Source organism: Schistocerca cancellata, chromosome 7 (genome assembly GCF_023864275.1).
Source record: "Schistocerca cancellata isolate TAMUIC-IGC-003103 chromosome 7, iqSchCanc2.1, whole genome shotgun sequence".
Classification (NCBI taxonomy): domain Eukaryota; kingdom Metazoa; phylum Arthropoda; class Insecta; order Orthoptera; family Acrididae; genus Schistocerca; species Schistocerca cancellata.
In genome coordinates, this window is record NC_064632.1 from 291957992 (window position 1) to 291984025 (window position 26034).

At 44.1% G+C, this 26034-nt stretch overlaps 1 protein-coding gene across 1 annotated transcript in view; it reads left to right on the forward strand.

Moving 5' to 3' along the window:
• Positions 1 to 26034, forward strand: part of LOC126092476 (inactive dipeptidyl peptidase 10-like) — a 623654-nt gene that overhangs the window by 350205 nt on the left and 247415 nt on the right. The window contains exon 2 of the mRNA XM_049908091.1: positions 3045 to 3258. Coding sequence (XP_049764048.1) covers positions 3045 to 3258 — 214 coding nt within the window. The remainder of the gene's footprint in view (positions 1 to 3044; positions 3259 to 26034) is intronic.

Consider the following 26034-nt stretch of genomic DNA (forward strand, 5'->3'; position numbering starts at 1 on the left):
CTGACAAACTGTCAACTTCGGGAACTGCTGTTGTGGGTATAACGCAATGTTTACTTCGTTTATCATTGCCATTGCTCTGCTTTGTATCAACACCACTAGCATTGTAGCACTGTTATGAGTTACTCGTCGACTAAGAAGTTCGTCTGCTATCCGTAGCCTCTTGCTGTGATCACCATTGGATACCTCCAGTATCGCCTCCTATTACCATTAGAGCTAATATTGTGGTTGCGTGGTACGTAGTACGTTGGGCGTCAAATGCCGTAAACATGCATGGCCTTTTGCGATCTCGCACTCGAAGGGTCCCTTGTGAGATGCATGAAAAACTTCCGCATCATGCATGACGTTTTAATTTATTATTTCTTTTACTACTAACTCTATTCGCAACACGCTTCACAGACTGTATCCACATATGTCACTGAATGTAGGCAGAAAAATCATTGTACGACACAGAAAATAAGACATCAAATACTGAGATGCGTGAAAAACTACATCATGAAAGATGTTTAAATTTGTTATTTCTTTACTACTAACTCTATTCACAACACGTTTCGCATACAGTACCTACATATGCCGCTGAATGTACTTAGAAAATGGCTGAAATGGCTCTGAGCACTATGGGACTTAACAGCTGAGGTCATCAGTCTCGTAGAACTTAGAACCTACTTAAACCTAACTAACCTAAGGACATCACTCACATCCATGCCCGAGGCAGGGTTCCAACCTGCGACCGTAGCGGTCGCTCGTTTCCAGACTGTAGCGCCTAGAGCCGCTCGGCCACCCCGGCCGGCAATGTACTTAGAAAAGTATATCATTATACGACACATAGCGCAGGAGATATGACTTCATAAACGTCTGTGAGAAACTGCTGCATCATGCATGACGTTTTAATTCATTACTTCTTTTGTACGTGCTCTATTCAGAACACATTTAACAGAAAGTAGCCACATAGCCATTGGATGTACCTGAAAAATTATATCATTGCACAGCAACAGTTTAGGAGATACATCGCAAATATTGAACTGCGTGAAAATGAAACTGCAGGGCGGAATTCGCTAGAGATACAGGTGAAATACGCGTGAAATATGTTAAAAATATGTGAAATATGTTTTGACGTGTGCGTAGGAGAGCAAAGCTACAGGTAAAAACTACATCCTAAACCCCGGGGACGATTTCATCCAAATTTGGTAAAAAAATTAGTTACGATCTAGAAAGAAATACTGTGGGATGAGGAGGAGTAGACGGACAACAACGTGATGGAAGGAGGAGATGGACACGAATAGGGGGAGGAGAGGAACAGAGAGAGAGGGGGGGTGGACAGGAGGGAGAGGAAGACGTGGACAGAGAAAATGGACAGAGACAGGGGAAGAAGAGAGAGGCAAAGAGAGGAGGAGAGCAGAGGAACAAAGACTGGGAAGGAGGAAATGGACAGTGAAAGGGAAGATGATGAGATTAAAAGGGAAAGGAAGCAATGAACAGAGAGAAGGGTGAGAAGGAGATAGATAGAGAGTGGGAGGAGGAGATTCTCAAGAGGGGGAAGGAGAAAATGGAATGAGAGGGGGGGGATGCGATGGACAGAAGGAGAGGGAGTCAATCAACGGACGGGGCAGGGGCAGATGGACAGAGCGGGTAGAAGGAGATGGACTTCTTAAGTAACAAAACCCAGTACGTTGTCCTCGATGGTGAGTGTTCATCGGAGGAGAGGGTATCATCGCCGGCCGGAGTGGCCGTGCTGTTCTGGGCGCTGCAGTCTGGAGCCGAGCGATCGCTACGGTCGCAGGTTCGAATCCTGCCTCGGGCATGGATGTGTATGTTGTCCTTAGGCTATTTAGGTTTAATTAGTTCTAAGTTCTAGGCGACTGATGACCTCAGAAATTAAGTCGCATAGTGCTGAGAGCAATTTGAACCATTTGAGGGTATCATCTGGAGTGCCCCAGGGAAGTGTGGTAGGTCTGCTGTTGTTTTCTATCTACATAAATGATATTTTGGATAGGGTGAATAGCAATGTGTGCCTGTTCGCTGATGATGCTGTGGTGTACGGGAAGGTGTCGTCGTTGAGTGACTGTAGGAGGATACAAGATGACTTGAACAGGATTTGTGATTGGTGTAAAGAATGGCAGCTAACTCTAAATATAGATAAATGTAAATTAATGAAGATGAATAGGAAAAAGAATCCTGTAATGTTTGAATACTCCATTAGTAGTGTAGCGCTTGAAACAGTCACGTCGATTAAATATTTGGGCGTAACACTGCAGAGCGATATGAAGTGGGCCAAGCATGTAATGGCAGTTGTGGGAAAGGCGGATAGTCGTCTTCGGTTCATTGGTAGAATTTTGGGAAGACGTGGTTCATCTGTGAAGGAGACCGCTTATAAAACACTAATACGACCTATTCTTGAGTACTGCTCGAGCGTTTGGGATCCCTATCAGGTCGGATTGAGGGAGGACATAGAAGCAATTCAGAGGCGGGCTGCTAGATTTGTTACTGGTTGCTTCAGGAACTCGGGTGGGAGTCTCTAGAGGAAAGGAGCCGTTCTTTTCGTGAATCGCTACTGAGGAAATTTAGAGAACGAGCAATTGAGGCTGACTGCAGTACAATTTAACTGCCGCCAACTTACATTTCGCGGAAAGACCACAAAGATAAGATAAGAGAGATTAGGGCTCGTACAGAGGCATATAGGCAGTCGTTTTTCTCTCGTTCTGTTTGGGAGTGGAACAGGGAGAAAAGATGCTAGTTGTGGTACGAGGTACCCTCCGCCACGCACCGTATGGTGGATTGGGGAGTATTTATGTAGATGTAGATGTAGAGAGGAGGAGCTGGAGAGAGAGAGGAGGAGGAAGGTGGAGGAGTTGGGCAGAGAGAGGGAGTGAAGGACATGGACAGAGAGGGATTGAAGGAGGGGATGGACAGTGAGAGAGGGCAGGAGCAGATGGACTAACAGAAGACTGAAATAATTGTATACCTGGGCAACGTTGGTTGCTCAACTGGTACATACACACTACTGCTGGTCGCTTGAATCTGATGACGGATGGCACGACGTGTTGCAGGAGCTGGTGTCGTCGGGCCCGAACGAGCGCAACTGGCGCGGCATCCTGATCGCGCTGCTGGTGATCGTGCTGGTGCTGGCCATGATCGCGCTGTCCATCGCCATGCTGTCGCCGCCGGACGAGGGCCCCAGGGTGCGCGGCGCCAAGCTCACGCTGGACGACGTCCTGGGGCCGCGCCTCAGGGCCCCGCCCTTCAACGGCTCCTGGGTCTCTGGTGAGTACTGCCAGTTTCTACTGCTGCCCACGAAGCAGATTTTCCAGAGGCGGGGGTTTCTATGTCTGTGCCCTGCAAACCGCTGTGAAGTAAATGCCTTATGGTACTTTACGCTGTGCCAGTTATTGGTGCTTCTTCCAGCTCCACTCACATTTGGAACAAGCTAGCAACGACTACTTAAATGCTTCTGGGCGAGCTGTAATTTGTCTAATCTTGCTGGAAAGTTGCCGGTCGTTGCGTCCGTGGTACTGTCTAAAGTAAACAGTGTTTCTACGAGGCATCTGCTCGTCACTTCAGAGGTGACTTGACTCGCTAGAAAAGAGCAGGTGACAAGAGGCGGGGCTACAACGTCAGTGTGAGTTCTGATGCTCACGGCTCATACAAGTGACTCCATACTCTGAATGAAAAATTTCCTTTTTGATGTACTGATGATGGGCTGTGTTCGAAACGCGTCAGTAGATAACTATTTTTGAGCAGTAAGTGAACAGTTATTCTAATGATCGATTCAGCAGCGCGTAACGGCCCCCTGCCTTAATATAACGAAAATTCAGTTTTATGTTAGTAAATAAAATGTCACATGCTTTAGGAGAATATAACTTCTCATCAAAACATTCCAAAGATGTTCGCAGAGTGGTCGTCACAACGCTGAATAATACTGTTTCAAAGATAAGGTTTATGGCTCTTCACTTTTGTTGTCTAGGGTATTATATATTTATAGGAGGTCCGTATTTTTAAAAAAGGTAAGGCTGGAGACATCTAGTAGTTTTATAAAAGTCATCACACGTTTTTATTCCTCTTTGAAAACACACACACAAAGTTTACGTGGCGTCTCTGACAAAACAGTTACATCTTGTGCACCAACCTCTTTGGTTCTGCGATTCACACAAGTTTACATACACTCCTGGAAATTGAAATAAGAACACCGTGAATTCATTGTCCCAGGAAGGGGAAACTTTATTGACACATTCCAGGGGTCAGATACATCACATGATCACACTGACAGAACCACAGGCACATAGACACAGGCAACAGAGCATGCACAATGTCGGCACTAGTACAGTGTATATCCACCTTTCGCAGCAATGCAGGCTGCTATTCTCCCATGGAGACGATCGTAGAGATGCTGGATGTAGTCCTGTGGAACGGCTTGCCATGCCATTTCCACCTGGCGCCTCAGTTGGACCAGCGTTCGTGCTAGACGTGCAGACCGCGTGAGACGACGCTTCATCCAGTCCCAAACATGCTCAATGGGGGACAGATCCGGAGATCTTGCTGGCCAGGGTAGTTGACTTACACCTTCTAGAGCACGTTGGGTGGCACGGGATACATGCGGACGTGCATTGTCCTGTAGGAACAGCAAGTTCCCTTGCCGGTCTAGGAATGGTAGAACGATGGGTTCGATGACGGTTTGGATGTACCGTGCACTATTCAGTGTCCCCTCGACGATCACCAGTGGTGTACGGCCAGTGTAGGAGATCGCTCGCGTGAGCGGAAGACGGCCTAACGGTGTGCGGGACCGTAGCCCAGCTTCATGGAGACGGTTGCGAATGGTCCTCGCCGATACCCCAGGAGCAACAGTGTCCCTAATTTGCTGGGAAGTGGCGGTGCGGTCCCCTACGGCACTGCGTAGGATCCTACGGTCTTGGCGTGCATCCGTGCGTCGCTGCGGTCCGGTCCCAGGTCGACGGGCACGTGCACCTTCCGCCGACCACTGGCGACAACATCGATGTACTGTGGAGACCTCACGCCCCACGTGTTGAGCAATTCGGCGGTACGTCCATCCGGCCTCCCGCATGCCCACTATACGCCCTCACTCAAAGTCCGTCAACTGCACATACGGTTCACGTCCACGCTGTCGCGGCATGCTACCAGTGTTAAAGACTGCGATGGAGCTCCGTATGCCACGGCAAACTGGCTGACACTGACGGCGGCGGTGCACAAATGCTGCGCAGCTAGCGCCATTCGACGGCCAACACCGCGGTTCCTGGTGTGTCCGCTGTGCCGTGCGTGTGATCATTGCTTGTACAGCCCTCTCGCAGTGTCCGGAGCAAGTATGGTGGGTCTGACACACCGGTGTCAATGTGTTCTTTTTTCCGTTTCCAGGAGTGTACAACGGAATTAGCCGGCACTAAAAACACTGACCAACGTGACTTTCACAACTACTCTGAGCCAACTGCCTGCCGGTCTTTGACAGTGCTCCAAAGAGATCAACAAAATATCTCTTTTTTTAGAGTCAATTAAACTGTTATTAAATGAATTATTTACGTTAAATAGTTACACATGATTCTGGTGCTCAGGTGTGTAGATTAAAACCATAAATGATGTATTTTACAAATAACTACGTCAACCAAGTGAAATAGCTGGATTACAAACTGTTCAATATGACCTTTCTCATTTGTATAATATTGGGGTTAAAAAGTGCAAATATGTAAATTACGTGAGTATACAGTACAAAAATATTATTAAACTTATTTGTTTTTGATACTAAGTGTAGTGAATAATCAGGTTTTCCTGGCCAAATTTATAACAAGCAATTTCGTAGTCACATATGTTGACACTTTGAATAATACTATGTGAGCAAAACATAACAGTTCCTAATGAAATATTCGTGTTAAAACAGTTTAAATAAATGTACCTTGCTTTTGCAATATCTTTTGGATCGAAATATTATATATTAATGACATTGAAAAACATTGCATCATAATTGCACCCATACAAAATTTAACTAATTTGAGTTTAATTTACTGAAAAATCGTAATTTATCCTCAGTATCGCATACTTCCATACTTCTTTTCCCTCCTATCGGGATCATTACAAGTGGCGTAAAGCCTCCTTAAGTTTACGTCAAGGTAACAGGCCTCCTGCGCGATTTCATGTCGCACCTTAACTTATGCATCGTTAGTACACAATCATAGTACAGCATTCTCACCGATTTCCTCAAACTCACTATGAAAATTGTACACTACATGACACGCATTGGAAATACACTTAACAACAGTTTTGGTGCAGTCAGATTCCTCAACGTCTCGCCGTGCTTCTTTACACGTAAACTCAGCCAAGGCAAATCCATATGTCCTGTCATACTCCGCCACATAGTAACCTAGTTGGCCAAACTCTAACAACTACCAGTGTTTACCAGTACCAAATACGGTATGCAAAAGCACACGTCACTTTATGCTCTGCTCTGTCTCAACGAAAACAGACTCTCCACTGTTCTTTTTCCATGACTACGAGCTGCCACCTTGTTCTGGACGCTAGCAGAAAGACACGCTTCTCCAGCTCGATGGTGTCTCCATTACAACTGACCACGACCCGCGCTGACAATTGCAGTTCATTGCGGTTGTTTCCATGCTGCTCGCCGATCCACGTATGTTTCTCTCTGAGGCAGTCAACAAACTTCCAGCCACGCTGCGTCCAACTGCGACCCGCTGCGACTTCCTAGGCCAGCCACTCCGACGCAAAACAAACGCCCCCGCGCCGCTCCACAACCAGCCCGCCGCTGCCCAAGAGGACTCCAATGCTGGATCAGCTGGATTCGCTACTTCCGTCTGGTACTGTAGATTACCCAACCGGTGTATCATACCGCTCTAGCAAGCCTCGTCTTGATGCTCCCTCAGCGAACTCACTACCACATGTTGAGAATTGCGCGTATGATGCGCACTGGTGTGAGCAGCAAGATGGACCAGAAATCACCTGTGCCACCAAATTCAATTTCACAGCTCCAACTCATCCTCCAGGCCAACCACATACCCCACCACAAAAGAGGGAGTGACAAGCACCGGATTGCTACTGATACGTGTTACAAACCGGACACAATGGGAAGGTCCAGGTCCCTTTGCTTTTTTCTTTTATCACTCGTTTATTACATCAGAGAAATACACATTTTAAGACAAAATTTAACTACATGAAATATTGCTCCCAGTAATGGTTAACATAAGCAGTGACAAAACTTAGTATTCTTTTACGGGTTTCTGCTGGCAACAAATTTTAAGGAGGCAATGTAAGGTTTATATCAATTTAGCTCAAATACGTAGCTAGTGATTGAATCACGACACAGACATTTCAACAATTTCGGTAACAAATAAAGAGCGTGAATTTGTACTCGCAGTAACTGTGATGTCACCGCCAGACACCACACTTGCTAGGTGGTAGCCTTTAAATCGGCCGCGGTCCGTTAGTATACGTCGGACCCGCGTGTCGCCACTATCAGTGATTGCAGACCGAGCGCCGCCACACGGCAGGTCTAGAGAGTCTTCCTAGCACTCGCCCCGGTTGTACAGCCGACTTTGCTAGCGATGGTTCACTGACAAATTACGCTCTCATTTGCCGAGACGATAGTTAGCATAGCCTTCAGCTACGTTATTTGCTACGACCTAGCAAGGCGCCATTACCAGTTACTATTGATGCTGTAAAACATGTACCGTCAAGAGCGATATTCACCAATTATGGATTAAAGTTAAGTATTCCAGCAGCTACGTACTTTTTTACTAGTCTCAATTCCTTTAACTGTTCCAGACCTCACGCCAGCCTGCGTGAGCTAAGACTCGTGCCTTTCGGCTTCCTGTCATAGTGGGTTGGCTGTCTTGCCAATCCACAACAGTAACCAACTAAGCAACAGCCTTGCCATTGAATAAGTAGTAGGCCATTTGGAACGAATTACCTACACCCCGCAACTAGGGAAGTTAATACCAACATTCTTTAAATGTCTTGCTCCCCATTAAATAAACAAACTCACAGTAATTAAATGAATAACAAATCAAACACACTACGCTCCACTGAAACTCTTCAGTGGAAGCCAAGCCAAAATGAAGATTCCATTAACTGACTAGCACCGAAGTCACACTAAAGCTCATCTCTGTGTTCCCAGACAAACATGGGGCAAACTTATACAAGACAAGATTTTGAAGGGATCACATCAGTAAAACCGGTAGTGGAGCTAACTCGTGCCACTGAAAATTAAGGTACTAGACCGGGGCACAAGGTGGATACAATGAGGTTGCCTTAGTGCTATACTTCGCTCCAAAATATTAATTCAAATGGTCAATTCGTAATTAAGTACACATAAAACAGCATTAATTGACGAGGAGTGACACCAGCTCGCTCGAAGGGATGACAACACTTAATTGAAAATACAAATGCCTGAAGTAGCAGTAACATCAAACACCTTCTCCGAGTTTTAACCAGGAGTCACTTCCCGCTATACAAGTAAACATTTAACCAAGCACGAGGAAGGAACCCCAAAGAGAAAATTCAAATAAAACCCCCAAAAGATTATAAAGGACAGGGAACCCCAACTATTTAAATTTAAAAGAATTACCTCTCCCCAAAGGCAGTGTTAACGTGAAGGCCACACTTAAGAGGCCACCAAAATTGATTACAAAAGGTCTTATACATTTTCTCCTTTTCTTTAAAGAAACACAAGGTGCTTAACTTCTCCTGGACGTCCGGTATGGCTCGTGTAGGATACACCAGGCAGCAACCCAAGCTAGGCGATCGCAAGGCACGGCGAGAAAAATCAGAGAGCAGACAGGCAGGCAGCCAACACATATCCTCCATGCTGAACCAGCAGACCGCGTACAACCAACTCCATATATACGTGGTTGCTTCCACCTCGTACCTCGCGGCGTCTCAGCAGTTAGCCCGAACAAACGTCAACTGCCACTCGCCCCGCGAATGCGGAAAACAACAAGACAAGCAAAGATAAGAAACATCGAAGGATCGATAATAGACATCAAAGAGACTGGCGTGCCAGTAACGGGCGCCATGGCTCAGCTACTACACAAACAAAACAAGTATTACAAGCACAAGATCAGCATCCACTGGTGCACTAATTAAAACAAACAATATAATCAAGTTGAGAAAAGGGAGGATATGGCCCAGCACTCTCTGTCCACGACAACGACCGCCCAACATTCTGCGCCGTGCCCAAACCGATAGACTCGACAAACAAGACCGCAAGGCAACAGATGGCTGGCTCTGAGCACTATGGGACTTAACATCTGTGGTCATCAGTCCCCTAGAACTTAGAACAACTTAAACGTAACTAACCTAAGGACATCACACACATCCATGCCCGAGGCAGGATTCGAACCTGCGACCCAAGTCAAACTTCGATAAATAAATATACTTATATGCATATGGTGTCTGGCCTTTCGGACATGTCCGAAAGAACAGACACCATATCCATATAAGTATATAGTTCTGGCCATGATCTTCTTCTCTGCGGATGCACACATATTACCCGAACTCTTACGGGACTTGGTAAGAATGTGTTCTACGAGTAAAGAGTGTGTTGGGTAGCGACACTACGGATGTAGTGTGTGGACATATAAGGCGAGAATGTGGGTCTCGCGGGAGGCGTGCGCGAGATAGTCCCTGCAGTCGCACTATCTACTGTTCCTTCGGTGGCTCAGATGGATAGAGCTTCTGCCATGTGAGCAGCAGATCCCGGCTTCGAGTCCCGGTCGGGGCACACATTTTCACCTCTCCCCGTTGATATATATCAACATCCGTCAGCAGCTGAAGGTATTAATATATAATTCTAATTTCGATAAATAAAGATGCAAACAACTTTATTCATTAATACAGTAAGTTGCTACAAGCCAGATCATGGGAGTAATATACGATTAATCGTCTGCTGTGCTTTAGACATCACAAGTTGTGGGATGATATTTTTCATACAGACAAGGAAAACACAAATTATAACGGCATCTACTACATCGAATGAACGCAATTTACCCGCATGCACGAGGAATTTTGAGAGTTTCTAAGGAAAAACAAAGCTCGTTGACATTTTGACAAAATTCTCATTCTTCCAACAATTTGGATACAAACCATACGTAACGCAACACTTTGGTAAATATCAAAAACGGCTCTGAGCACTATGGGACTTAACTTCTGAGGTCATCAGTCCCCTAGAACTTAGAACAACTTAAACCTAACTAACCTAAGGACATCACACACATCCATGCCCGAGGCAGGATTCGAACGTGGAAGTCGTCATGGATCCTGAGGTATTGATTAGCGACGCAATTTCTCTGTTAAATTGTCAATGTGAGGGTAGTAGCGTTACAGTAATCTGGCAGTGGTCTATCGTAATAAAAGCTACATGAATCCCAGGAGAAGTCCCATACGTGGACCATAGGCGCTTTACTCGCACTGGGAGAAGTCGGCATGGATCCTTTAGTGTTGAATAACGACGCTTTTTCTGTGTTAAATAGTCAGTATAAGGGTACGATCGTTACAGTAATGTGGCAGTGGTGCATCGGCAAAAAGCTACATGACTCCCAGGAGGTGTTCCATACATTAATCGTAGGCGCACCCCTATGTTGTCAATTATTGATAGATATAACCAAATTTCTGTCTTCCCCTACAATTTTACCCTCTACAGCTCCCTCTGGTACCATGGAAGCTGTTCCGTGATGTCGTAAAATATGCCCTATCATTCCGTTCGTTCTTCTTGTTACTGCTTTCCATATTTTCCTTTCTATGCCGATTCTGCAGAGAATCTCCTCATTCCTGCTCTTATCTGTCCACTTACGTTTCAACATCATTCGAAGGCAGCAATATACAAACGCTTTGATCCTCTTCTTTTCCGGTTTTCCCACAGTTCATGATTCACCACCACACAATGCTGTGCCGGCCCATATTCGGTACTAGTAGACTGCTCTTGGTCAGCAATGCCCCGTTCGCCGGTGGCCGTCCGCTTTTTGCGTCCACGTAGCTTCGTCTGTCATGTGTTACTTGGCATCTAAGGTGGTAGAATTCCTCCACTTCATCTACTTTGGGGTCACCAGTTAGGTTTTTGCTAATCTCATTTCTGCTTCTCCTCATTACTCTCGTTGTTCTTCGGTCACCTCTCAATCCATATTCTGCACTCATTAGGTTCTTCATTCTATTCAACGAGTTCTGTAACTATTGTTCATTTTAATTGAGTGAAAGTGATTTGTTGTCAGCGTCGTTCCTGCAAAATAGTAGGATGAATTTGAATATGGTACCGAGGGAGGAGATTAGTCAGGCCGGTGTCATAGGGGCACCGGAGTTTTAACTTACGAGGGGAGGTCACGACGTTCGGTTCATGTGTTTATATCACACTTTGTAAATTTTTAATAGTCCATTATGACGACATAAAGTGCAAGTAGTAGGTCGTACCACTTAGGTGATTTTGAGAAAAGCGCAACACGAGCTTCACGCGTGAATGTCGCATCGGTGATTTGCATACCTTGAGCACGAGCTGGTCACAGGTCTCTGGTTCAAGCTCCGTAATCGATGGATCACTGGGTTGAGTCCCGGTCATTTAAAAAAAATATATTTTCTTTTCGACACTAGTCATATTATTTCTTACACGCTATATTTTAAACGTAATATGATGAAAAACACGTGTATTTGCACAAAGTTTTATTGAATTTCCAATTTTATTTGGATGTTTACTAAATTTTATTCTTACAGCAGACATTACGCATCTTCTATTTTTATAGGCAAGTTAAAAATTTTCTCAAGCGCCTTCAAACTTATTCAGATTTGATTGACAGCGAACGAGAGACTGGTTGTCTTGAAGATGCTCCTAACATATGCTCAATCGTTCATCGCCAATTTTTCGGCAACGATATTTACGAAGGCCGGCCGGAGTGGCTGAGCGGATCTAGGCGCTACAGTCTGGAACCGCGCGACCGCTACCGCGTAACGCAACCGAGCGAGTAACGCACATACGGTCAACATATGGAACACCTCCTAGGAAACATGTAGCTTTTTTCTGTTGCACCTCTGCCAGGTTACTGTAACACACGCACCCACACATTGACGATTTAACACAGAAATTGCGTCGCTATTCAATACTAAAGGATCCATGCTGAGCTCTCAGAGCGAGTAACGCGCCTATGGTCAACGTATGGAACACCTTCTGGAAGTCATGTGGTTTTTTTTCAGATGCGCCACTGCCAATCCACTGAAACCCTCGCACCCTCACATTGATGATTTAACACAGAAATTGCGTCGCTATTCGGTATTAAAGGATCCATGCGGACTTCCCCCAGAACGAGAAATGAGCTTACGGTCAACGTATGGAACACCTCCTGGGAGTCATGTACTTTTTTCCGATGCACAAATACCATTTTACTGTAACCCTGGTACCCTCAAATTGACGATTTAACACAGAAATTGCGTCGCTATTCAGTACTAGAGGATCCATGCCTGAGATGAAGAGGATGGTACAAGAAAGGAATTCGTAGCGGACCGCAGCAAACCAGTCAGAAGACTTGAAGACAAAAAAAAGTTCAAAGTGACGACCACCGGTCTCAATGTATACATTACAACGGAACCGAGCTCAAAATCATTTCGCCCCCTTGTTTGTGCAAGTCATTTATGATGACAGATGTGTAAAAACTGTTCCACTTGTGCTTTATACCCTGTATTTCGAAGTGAGCAACTCACGTGCAAGTTGCCTGCCCAGAAGTCTTCTCCCAAGCTATTCAATACCATCTTTTCGAATGCTACTGTAAGAACAATTCTTTATCGAGAGCCCTCATAAACGTTAAGAATGGAATCAATTTCTCCCAAATACGAGGGTCGTTCAATAAGTAATGCAGCACTTTTTGATGAAAGCAGATTGGTTTAATTCAGGAATCCAATACGCCATATTATTCCCGTTGTATTCTCGTCGGCACTGTAGTGTTGTACCATGTACGCAAGGGAAAGGATGCTGTTTGGTGGCCAGTATCCTCTTTCTACAAAACAGTTACTTTAACAGGAGGCCACTTAACTTTAAGAAACCGTGAGTTGTGGTACAAGCTCTTCACTAATAATCCACGTTAGCCTCACTGCTGCTGAAGTACAAGTCCTCCTAAGCGACGAATGACAAACACTAGCCGCGCGGGATTAGCCGAGCGGTCTTAGGCGCTGCAGTCATGGACTGTGCGGCTGGTCCCGGCGGAGGTTCGAGCCCTCCCTCGGGCATGGGTGTGTGTGTTTGTTCTTAGGATAATTTAGGTTAAGTAGTGTGTAAGCTTAGGGACTGATGACCTTAGCAGTTAAGTCCCGTAAGATTTCACACACATTTTTTTTGACAAACGCCAAACTGGGATGCATGGTGTGCTCCTGTGACTGAGCTACTAACGAGACTGAGACTGAGCAAGTGACTGACAATTACATTGAGCTAATGACTGAAACTGAGACAGACTGAGCCCTCCGGTCAACGGCGGGGATCTAAATACACTACTGGCCATTAACATTGCTACACCACGAAGATGACGTGCTACAGACGCGAAATTTAAGCGACAGCAAGAGAGTGCTGTGATATGCAAATGATTAGTTTTTCAGAGCATTAACACACGGTTGGCGCCGGTGGCGACACCTACAACGTGCTGACATGAGGAAAGTTTCCAACCGATTTATCATACACAAACAGCAGTTGACCGGCATTGCCTGGTGAAATGTTCAAAAATGGCTCTGAGCACTATGGGGCTTAACTTCTGAGGTCATCAATCCCCTACAACTTAGAACTACTTAAACCTAACTAACCTAAGGACATCATACACATCCATGCCCGAGGAAGGATTCGAACCTGCGACCGTAGCGGTCGCGCGGTTCCAGACTGAAGCGCCTAGAACCGCTCGGCCACCACGGCCGACGGTGAAACGTTGTTGTGATGCCTCGTGTAAGGAGGAGAAATGCGTACCATCACGTTTCCGACTTTGATAAAGGTCAGATTGTAGCCTATCGCGATTGCGGTTTATCGTATCGCGACATTGCTGCTCGCGTTGGTCAAGATCCAATGACTGTTAGCAGAACATGGAATCGGTGGGTTCAGGAGGGTAATACGGAACGCCGTGCTGGATCCCAACGGCCTCGTATCACTAGCCGTCGAAATGACAGGCATCTTATCCGCATGGATCTAACCGAACGTGCAGCCACGTCTCGATCCCTGAGTCAACAGATGGGGACGTTTGCAAGACAACAACCATCTGCACGAACAGTTCGACGACGTTTGCAGCAGCATGGACTATCAACTTGGAGACCATGGCTGCGGTTACCCTTGACGCTGCATCACAGACAGAAGCGCCTGCGATGGTGTACTCAACGACGAACCTGGGTGCACGAATGGCAAAACGTCATTTTTCGGATGAATCCAGGTTCTGTTTACAGCATCATGACGGTCGCATGTGTGTTTGGCGACATCGCGGTGGACGCACATTGGAAGCGTGTATTCGTCATGGCCATACTGGTGTATAACCCGGCGTGATGGTATGGGGTGCCATTGGTTACATGTCCCGGTCACCTCTTGTTCGCATTGACGGCACTTTGAGCAGTGGACATTACATATCAGATGTATTACGACCCGTGGCTCTACCCTTCATGCGATCCCTGCGGAACGCTGCCCCTGTACACGCTTTCCAAGCTCTGTTTGACTCAATGCCCAGGCGTATCAAGGCCGTTATTACGGCCAGAGGTGGTTGTTCTGGGTACTGATTTCTCAGGATCTATGCACCCAAATTGCGTGAAAATGTAATCACATGTCAGTTCTAGTACAATATATTTGTCCAATGAATACCCGTTTATCATCTGCATTTCTTCTTGGTGTAGCAGTTTTAACGGCCAGTAGTGTACTTGTGGCCGAGAGGGTGTTGGCGGCGCTTTCTTTGTGAGTCTGTCTTTGGCCTCTCTCCTGATAGGTGTGCTTGATCCATCGCCTATTATCGATCTTCTTGCTGCATCTATAGCGACCGATGTGCTGATAACAGCCTACGCTAGTACAATTCCCCACTGTTTTGGATTCAAAACACTATTTTTCAACACAATCTCTGTTCAATGTGACGGACTTATGGTACCTTACTGGGACGGCTTGTAACTCTACTGCCCGACGCCGCGGCCAACGTCTTGCTGCATCGGTAAGCTCTTCATCTTCCATGTACTGCTTCCTGTGGACCATCCTTCATTAGGCCAAACAAATGGAAGAAGGAAGGCGAGGAACCCAGCTGCCACACACCTCTTAGTTCCCTGACTGGTGGGCGAGTGTGTCAGCACTACCAACAGAGTCGTCCAGCTATGCAGTGAGGTGTTTTATGGTGATCCGTCGATCATCTCCGAAGAGAGTGCACGCACTGTCCAACATCAAAGGAGTCGCCGCTGAGTGCGGACGGCCGGCATGAAGGATATCGGACCCTGTTGCAGTAATGACAGACACCTTGCCCAGAGAAACACCATAGTACTTTTCTCTTACCAAGTCTCCGTAGACATTCTGAAAGCTCCTATGAATACATGAGATCCTCTGATTTCTCGCAAAAGAAATTCAGTGACATTTCTTTGCTTCGAACGCATCTCCATTACAGACGCCATTTCGAAGGCTACGTATAACACCACCACCTACCGAAACTTCATGAAACTATAGGGGCCGAAGAAGATGTCCCACAACAAATTCCGCATTTTTCAACCGAAATTTGGTGAGAAAAAACTGTGTAACATTATATATCGAACGCTCCTCGTACGATGACATGTGTTTCACACTTTTCTCCGTGCATTGTTTCGCTCTCTCGCCCTCTAACCAACTTGCAGTTTTTTTATATCTCTAGGGGACAAATGTAAGGATGTAGAGGCTTATCTCACTAGGGGTAAGATAGATACTGCCTACAGGAAAATTAAAGAGACCTTTCGAGATAAGAGAACCACTTGTATGAATATCAAGAGCTCAGATGAAAACCCAGTTCTAAGCAAAGAAGGGAAAGCAGAAAGGTGGAAGGAGTATATAGAGGGTCTATACAAGGGCAATGTACTTGACGACAATATTATGGAAATGGAAGAGGATGTAGATGAAGATGAAATGGGAGATACGATACTGAGTGAAGAGTCTGACAGAGCACTGAAAGACCTGAGTCGAAACAAGGCCCCGGGAGTAGACAACATTCCATTAGAACTACTGACAGCCTTGGGAGAGCCAGTCCTGACAAAACTCTACCATCTGGTGAGCAAGATGTATGAGACAGGCGAAATTCCCTCAGACTTCAAGAAGAATATAATAATTCCAATTCCAAAGAAAGCAGGTGTTGACAGATGTGAAAGTTACCGAACTATCAGTTTAATAAGTCACAGCTGCAAAATACTAACGCGAATTCTTTACAGACGAATTGAAAAACTGATAGAAGCCGACCTCGGGGAATATCAGTTTGGATTCCGTAGAAACACTGGAACACGTGAGGCAATACTGACCTTACGACTTATCTTAGAAGAAAGATTAAGGAAAGGCAAACCTACGTTTCTAGCATTTATAGACTTAGAGAAAGCTTTTGACAATGTTGATTGGAATACTCTCTTTCAAATTCTGAAGATGTCATGGGTAAAATACAGGGAGCGAAAGGCTATTTACAATTTGTACAGGAAGCAGATAGCAGTTATAAGAGTCGAGGGGTATGAAAGGGAAGCAGTGGTTGGGAAGGGAGTGAGACAGGGTTGTAGCCTATCCCCGATGTTATTCAATCTGTATATTGAGCCAGCAGTAAAGGAAACAAAAGAAAAGTTCGGAGTAGGAATTAAAATCCATCGAAATCAAATAAAAGCTTTGAGGTTCGCCGATGACATTGTAATTCTGTCAGAGACAGCAAAGGACTTGGAAGAGCAGTTGAACGGAATGGACAGTGTCTGGAATGGAGGGTATAAGATGAACATCAACAAAAGCAAATCTAGGATAATGGAATGTAATCGAATTAAGTCAGGTGATGCTGAGGGAATTAGATTAGGAAATGAGACACTTAAAGTAGTAAAGGAGTTTTGCTATTTGGGGAGCAAAATAACTGATGATGGTCGAAGTAGAGAGGATATAAAATGTAGACTGGCAATGGCAAGAAAAGCATTTCTGAAGAAGAGAAATTTGTTAACATCGAGTATAGATTTAAGTGTCAGGAAGTCGTTTCTGAAAGTATTTGTAAGGAGTGTAGCCATGTATGGAAGTGAAACATGGACGATAAATAGTTTGGACAAGAAGAGAATAGAAGCTTTCGAAATGTGGTGCTACAGAAGAATGCTGAAGATTAGATGGGTAGGCCACATAACTAACGAGGGGGTATTGAATAGAATTGGGGAGAAGAGGAGTTTGTGGCAGAACTTGACAAGAAGAAGGGACCGGTTGGTAGGACATGTTCTGAGGCATCAAGGTATCACAAATTTAGTATTGGAGGGAAGTGTGGAGGGTAAAAATCGTAGAGGGAGACCAAGAGATGAATACACTAAGCAGATTCAGAAGGACGTAGGTTGCAGTAAGTACTGGGAGATGAAGAAGCTTGCACAGGATAGAGTAGCATGGAGAGCTGCGTCAAACCAGTCTCAGGACTGAAGACCACAACAACAACAACAACAAGGGGACTTAACATCTGAGGTCATCAGTCCCCTAGAACGTAGAACTACTTAAACCTAACTAACCTAAGGACAACCCAACATCCATGCCCGAGGCAGGATTCGAACCTGCGACCGTAGCAGTCGCACGGTTCCGGACTGAAGCGCCTAGAAGTGGTCGGCCACCACGGCTGGCACTTGCAGTTAAGAGTTCAGTAAAACAAGAACCCACTGATGATATCATAAATGTGTTGAAACGTGTTCGGGCAAGAACAGTAACACAAGATAAAATCTGTAGTTTGTGCAAACGAGCGGAAGCCAGTTCCACAATTTGTTCTGAAAACACTCTTGTTGTTAGGGAATCAGGAAGCAAACGAATGATTACGAAGTGTTTCAGTTATATTTGTCTCGTATTCAGCGAAAAATATGTTTCGTTTTTGAGATCTGACTCCCTTCAGAGTCTAACCGCGTGTATTTGGCAAATTTAAATAATTCATGATCTTTGTATCTCAGCTGCACTTCACAAACACTTGTGTATGTTCTCCTGACCCGATACCGATATTCGCTTAGGGGCTGTGAGCAGCGATAAAGTGAATCTTTCCTTCGGTGCTTTGGAAGTGCTTTAAACATGGTTAACTGTCAGATTGTAGTTCAGAAGTAAATTGAGGTTCTTATGCTACAGTGTACGGAAATAACGCTCCTTTTCTCATACCACGAGTATATGCACCACTTGCGTCCCCTGAGGCGCCAGATCGCCGGTTACAGTTCTGCTCGTACACAGATGCTCGAAGTAAATACAGCGCGCACTTGTTTTGAGAGCAAACACTGTAGCTGCAGCTGCTGTATAAGGCAAATACGCGGAACGCAGTCTCCAGTGGTTCACCGTGTACCAGTGTGCAACAGCAAGAACTGTTGTGCAGTTGGACGGCTCGAGATAAGCCAGCGCCCAGTAAGGACACGTAAACAGTATTCGCAGTCTGTAGCAAAACATCCAAGAAATTCACTTACATTTGCTTGCGGTACCTATTTTCTGCGACGAAATTTTTTTTCATACATTTTATTTTCACCGGTATGGGAGTCCTATCGTGATATAAATAAATAGCACTCTTCATCTATTATGGCCGTTGAAATTTTAAAACTCAAACAAGAATTTACACGGTGGCTTGATGCAATAATCTGAATAATATACATGACTAACTTTTTTTTTCAAGTAAACCTAACCCAACGAGTTGCAGAAATGGAGGGACCTTCATAATGAAAATATCTTTTCAGCTGAGGAAATTATTTCCATTTTATTTTTTGGCAAGTTTCTAACAATCTTTTCTGCTTTGAAACATGTTCATTCGTTCATTGGGAAACATAAGCTGCACTCGTCGATTACAAGTCCTTTGACGTATTATAATTTATTTTCCCACGAACATTCCTATCGAAGACCCAGAGATGCCCAATTGACATTTCTCTCATTTCCCGTAACACAGTGATTAGTTCATGTCTGAAAGCGAAAAGTGCGAGAGCTGTCCAGAAAGTAAGTTCCTATCGGTCGCGAAATGGAAACCACAGTGAAAACCAGAAACGTTTTATTTTCAACAGTTAGGTACACCTTCCACCTACTTCTCTACATACATAGTCGCTGCTCCAACTTCGAGTGTTGTCGTAGTGTTGTATCAACTTTCCAATATCCTCGTCATAGAAAGCAGCCGCCTGTGCTTTCGGTCAGTTATCTGTACTTGTCTGCAGCTCATTGTCTGTGGCAAAATTTTGTCTTCATAGCCAGCGGTTCTTGTGAGCAGAGATGAGACTCAGGGGTAGCCAATTACGTACTGTATTGTGGGTGATCAAACACTTCTCTTAACGCTGCAGTAGCGTCTTCATTGCCCATGCAGTGTGCAGTCGAGAATTGGCATGAAGAAGGAACTGCTCGACAGTTGTGTTATGTGGGCTGCATGACACAGGCGAAATCTGTAACAAGGCCCTCATACTTGGCGGGAGACGATATTCCCTACGCATCTTTACGTTCTCACTGTTCACTCAAAACTGAAAAGAGCGACTCGACACGATCGAGAGGCATACTAGAGAGACTGCCCAACACATCTGTGCAAAGCTTTACCGGATTTTGCCCGTGATTACCATTCCGCGACCGATCGGAATTTACTTTCTGGACAACCCTCGTATTAAAAAATGGTTCAAATGGCTCTGAGCATTATGGGACCTAACTACTGAGATCATGAGTCCCCTATAACATAGAAATACTTAAACCTAACTAACCGAAGGACATCACACACATCCATGCCGGAGGCAGGATTCGAACCTGCGACCGTAGCGGTCGCGCGGATCCAGACTGTAGCGCCTAGAACCGCTCGGTCACTCCGGTCGGCCCAACCCTCGTATTTCTAGTTCCTCTAAATTTGATGACAAGCAACCTTTTTTCTTCTAAGTGCAATATATTCAACTTGCCTGTGACGCATATTTGCTATTTCATAGACATACAGATGTTCAAAGGTCTTTGATTCGACAGCTGGTATTGCAGTCTTTGGTAGGCACATGGCAGTTGACTTTCGTTAGACTGAGTTCCCTGAGAGTATCAGGCACCACCATTAATTACAATCGCTACAGCATGGCATATAGAAAGGAGGGTCTTTTATGTCGAATAATGCATTTTTGCTGCTTGCGTGCTTTTACTGTGCCTAATGGCGTAATATTTTTAAGTGTAATACTACACGGACAACGTAAACATATACCAAATACGTGCATGTTAATAAGTGAAATAATGCGAAATAATCATACGTGCTGTGTCCTTATTTATGGAACATGATAACTGCGTCAAGAATTCCCGAAACATCTTGCTGAACTTATAAATCACACATTCGGGCAGCTGGTGAGTCATAATCTCCGTACTGATATCGTGATACTGTTGCGCTATGGCCTCATAACATAAAACCTGAAACTTATATAGCAGCATTACCTATAACGCGTAATAGCCACAGTAAAGACCGATCTCAAAAATTTTTATCACTTTAACATCGCTGTTCAACGATGAATGCAGCCTTACCATCGCCACTAACTGTCAAAATCTGTGTCAGTGCAGTACAATCGTCCCGAACAGAGAACGTTAAACTAGAAGTTACGCTGATGCCACCTAGTGCTAGTTCATAGCAGCATCAGGCATTTTCTATCATATACCATGTGCGCATGGAACGCTGGGAAAACAACTGTCTAAATGGCCCAGAACGCACTCAAAACCCTCTTATCTTTTTCTCAAGGTGCTACGAGAGATACAAGATGGTGCTACCAACCGCTTCATCAGATACCTGTCCTCTAAATTTACACATCTTTTCATGAGACCTACTCGCCTTTCTGCCAGACATTGACAATCAAGATCCCTGAACATTTCTCTCTCTCTCTCTCTCTCTCTCTCTCTCTCTCTCTCTCCCTCTCCCTCTTTTAAATTATCAGTCTTCTGACTGGTTTGATGTTGCCCGTCACGAATTCCTCTCTTGTGCCAACTTCATCTTCGAGTAACATTTGAAACATACGTCCTCAATTATTTGGTGGATGTACCCTCTACAGGTCCCTCTAGTACCATGGAAGTTATCCCTGGTGTCCTGTCATCTCCCTTCTTCTTGTCAATGTTCCCCATATATTCTTTCTCTCTCAATTTCTGCGCAGAGCCTCCTCATTCCTTTTCTTCTCAGTCCACCTGATTTTCAACATTCGCCTGTAACACCAGATCCCAAATGCTTCGATTCTCTTCTGTTCCGGTTTTCCCACAGTCCATGTTTCACTACCATCCAACGCTATGCTCCACACATACATTCTCAGAAATTTCTTCCTCAAATTAAGGCTTATGTTTGATACTAGTAGATATCTCTTTTTCCTCGGAATTTCGAACATCTTTCGCCAGTTAACATTGTCGAACGCATTTTGCACGTCAAGAAATCCTATGAACGTGTCTTGATTTATCTTTAGTCTTGCTTCAATTATCAACCACAACGTGAGAACTGCTTCTCTGGTGCCTTTACCTTTCATACAGCCATACAGATCGTCATCTAATACAATCTTAAATTTTCTTTCCATTCTTCTGTATATTATACTTGTCAGCAATTTGGACGCATGAGGTGTTGCGCTAATTGTACGATAATTCGCGCACTTGTGACCTCTTGCAGGCTTCGGAATTGTGTGGATGATATATTCCTGAAACTCGGACGGTATACCGCCAGTCTCATACATTCTACACACCAACTTAAATGGTCGTTTTATTGCCACTTTCCCAATGATTTTAGAAATTCTGATGAAATGTTATCCATCACTTCTGCCTTATTTGGTCATGAGTCTTCTGAAGCTCTTTCAAATTCTGAAGCGGTTCTAGGCGCTTCAGTCTGGAACCGCGCTGCTGCTACTGTCGCTGGTTCGAATCCTGCCTCGGGCATGGATGTGTGTGATGTCATTAGGTTAGTTAGGTTTAAGTAGTTCTAAGTCTAGGGGACTGATGACCTGAGATGTTTGGTCCCATAGTGCTCAGAGCCATTTGAACCATTTACAAATTCTGATTCTGATACTGGATTCGCAATCTCTTCCATATCGACTCCTGTTTCTTCTTCTATCACGTCAGACAACTCTCCCCCTCATAGAGGCCTTCAATGTACTCTTTCCAACTATCTGCTCTCTCCCCTGCATTTAGCATTGCAATTCTCGTTGCACTCTTAATGTTACCACCCTTACTTTTAATTTGAGTGAAGATTGTTTTTACTTTTCTACAATCTGAGTCAATTCTTAAGACAATCACTTCTTTTTAGATTTCTTCACATTTTTCATGGAGCCATTTCGCTTTATCTTCCCTGCAATTCCTACGTACTACGTTCCTAAACATTTTCTATTTCTGTATTCCTGAATTTCCCTGAATATTTTTGTACTTCCTTCTTTCATGATCAAGTGAAGTATTTCTTCTATTAACCATGGTTTCTCCGCAGTTACCTTGTTTGTACCTATGCTTCTCTTTCCAACTTCTGTGATTCCCCTTTTTAGATATGTCCATTCCCCTTCAACTGAAATGCCTACTGCCGACCGCTGTGGCCGAGCGGTTCTAGACGCTTCAGTCCGGAACCGCGCTGCTGCTGCGCTCGCAGGTTCGAATCCTGCCTCGGGCATGGATGTGTGTGATGTCCTTAGGTTAGTTAGGTTTAAGTAGTTCTAAGTGTAGGGGACTGATGACATCAGATGTTAAGTCCCATTGTGCTTAGAGCCATTTAATCAATTTGAACTGCCTACCGACCATTGCAGTATCTATAGCCTTAGAGAACTTCAAGCGTATCTCGTCATTCTTTAGTACATCCGTAGTCTATATTTGCTCCTGGATACGCCTTACTATCCAGTATCTGATTTCGGTATCTCTGTCTGACCGTGATGCAATCTAACTGAAATCTTGCCGTATCTCCAGGCCTTTTCCAAGTATACATCCTCCTCTTGTGATTCTTGAACAGAGTATTCGCTATTACTAGCTGAAATTTATTACAGAACTCAATTAGTCTTTCTCCTCTCTCATTCCTATTACCAAGCCCATATTTTCCCGTAACCCTTTCTTCCACTTCTTCCCCTACAACCGTATTCAGTCCCTCATACTATGAGATTTTCTTCGCCTTTTACGTACTGAATTACCCGTTCAGTAACTTCATATACTTTACGTCTTCACCTTCACCTTACGACGTCGGCATATATAACTGAACTATCGCTGTCGGTGTTGGTGTGCTGTCGATTCTAATGTTCACAATAACACACTCTCTGCCCTACCTTCTTATTCATAACGAGTGCTACTCACGTTATACCATTTGCTGCTGCTGCTGTTACTCATCTGACCAGAAATCTTTGTATTCTTTCCATTTCATTTCACTTTCCCCCACTGTGTCTGGATAGAGCCTTAGCATTTCCGTTTTCAGCCCGCATCTCGTGGTCGTGTGGTAGCGTTCTCGCTTCCCACGCCCGGGTTCCCGGGTTCGATTCCCGGCGGGGTCAGGGATTTTCTCTGCCTCGTGATGGCTGGGTGTTGTGTGATGTCCTTAGGTTAGTTAGGTTTAAGTAGTTCTAAGTTCTAGGGGACTTATGACCACAGCAGTTGAGTCCCATAGTGCTCAGAGCCATTTGAACCATTTCCCTTTTCAGAAATGATTGGATGAAAAATTAGTTCAAAGGGTGTCGAGGACCACTGATGAAAACTTGTCTAGAGAACTGAGGTAGAATGAAACAAAAAAAAAATGTATCATAACTTTTCGTGTGTTGATAGTCCAACATTTTATACATTACTGGAAATAGTTCTCCCCAGACATTGTCCCCCGGATAAATTACTGCGGACACTTATAGTCCCATCATCAGAAAACAAAATAATGTAAGAGAGACGCATTCCCACCTAGTCAGCGCGTCTACGGTATCTTGGTGTTGGCAATGCTTTCGAAGGCGTGAAATTTACAAGTGGAATTACACCTTACATAATCTGAGGTACAGTTATGGAAACGTATTATACAGTAATACGTGCACCAAAGGAGTGTATTCGGATAAGTAATGTATTACACAGATATAAATATGTACATACTTTTATTCATAACTTTGCGTTAACTCACTTTTTTGAAAACATCTTCCTACGTCGCCATTTCCTATATTTTCAGAGCAAAAAATCATACAATTCATCATTTTTAACACTTTTGTTTCAGTTCTCATTTCCCGTGACACTCCACAAAGCCGGCAATGATTAACACATTTCAGTGTACTCTAATAATAATGTTATTTCGTCTTGTTTTAAACTCATTTTCCACACAACATCAAACCTAACGTTACCTAATTTCCTTGTTCTGTGTGGCACGCGAGAGACTGAAGGATGTTCTCAGTACTGCCCACAGACTGCACACTATTTCCAGGTAGTGAAATATATTTCCGAAGTTTTCGACATTATCAGTATTATTGCGCAAACTCTCAATGTCACTCCCAGGCGGTCAAAATTACTGCGTATCCGGGAAATACCGCCATCTTAGGGACCGGTTTAGAACCTATCGCCAGAACTAATATGTCTTAGTCTTGTGGTCCAATACATTACTTGCCCTGTATGCTGTGTAGATACAGCGCAGAAATGGCCTCTCAAAATGGTGGTTAATAACGTCAGCTGCGCCAGTTCTTCACACTCTTGTTTCGGGATTATCTTCTACTCGTCACAACTCACGCTGCTTTATATAGGGCGTGCTGATGGACGCCGTCTTTGTTACGAATGATTCCATGTCTGCAAGTCAATGAAACAACCTGCAAATATTTTACGGAGGGAATTCTGCGTTGAGGACATATTTCGGAATACATGACACGTGCATGCCCATTTAACTCATAACGCTAGAACAAAATAAAATGCCAGATATTTCCCGCGTGGAATAAGAGGTCACAGTTCCACTGTTTACGTTCTACGCACCCTACGGAATCACTAACCTTCTTTTGATGTCAGCACAATATGAAAACGATGTATAATGAATAGCTGATGTAGAAGCAGTTGTAAATGCCAAGCACCACAGTCAGAGGCCAAAGTACAAAGACAAACACAACAAATTAGTAACAAATGTCAACTTCAAAGCAACCTACACCAATGAGTATTTACTGTTCTAGACCCATCTAACATCGCGCATTAAAAATGTATCAGGGTAACTAAAGTGATTAAAAGTTCTCGTAAATGGAAAAGGGAAACTTGTTTAATTATCGTAAAAAATATTATAGTAATTTTTTGAAATGCAATTAGTGTAAGTAGTACATGCTTTCTACAAAAATTACTCCTCTATTTTATGAAGAATGATTAAAAAGTACAAAAACACCAAAATCTTGACCAGAACAAATAATAATAACAGTGCTATTGAAAGTAAGATCCAAAAATGATTCAAGTTAAAGAACAAGAAATAAACACAACAACAGAAGAACAAAACAACTGTAATTCAATGGGTCTCATCTCACTGTGGCTTAGATGGTCATGAAAAGCAGATTTTCTTGGCAAAAAGGGCACAAACATTAAACAGATTGTAAAAACAAACATGTATTTTGCAGTGACACGCACTGTTAACATCGTACTTCGAGAAGAATTAAAACGATCCAATAAAATTTCATGCAAGGGAAAGATCTGTTAATATCTCGTTGACGACTGATTATGCCTGATGGGCCAAGAAATCCGCTTGATTACTGGATGTGACGGTTTGGCCGCCCAACTGCATAAGATCTCCATACTGCCGTCTCCAGAATGCGTTGTCACAAGATCGGTTCGATCATTAGCAAGTGATTGTAATCCGGCCTAGTTAAGAAGCAAGAGAGCGAATGAGGTTAAATGCTACAACAATGTAATAATAATAAACACTAATAATAATAATAATAATAGTGGAAACCTTTGTAAGAATAAAACACTAAATTTAGAAGGCTTTCAAAACAGAAGAATTAAGAACTCGGGAACAATAC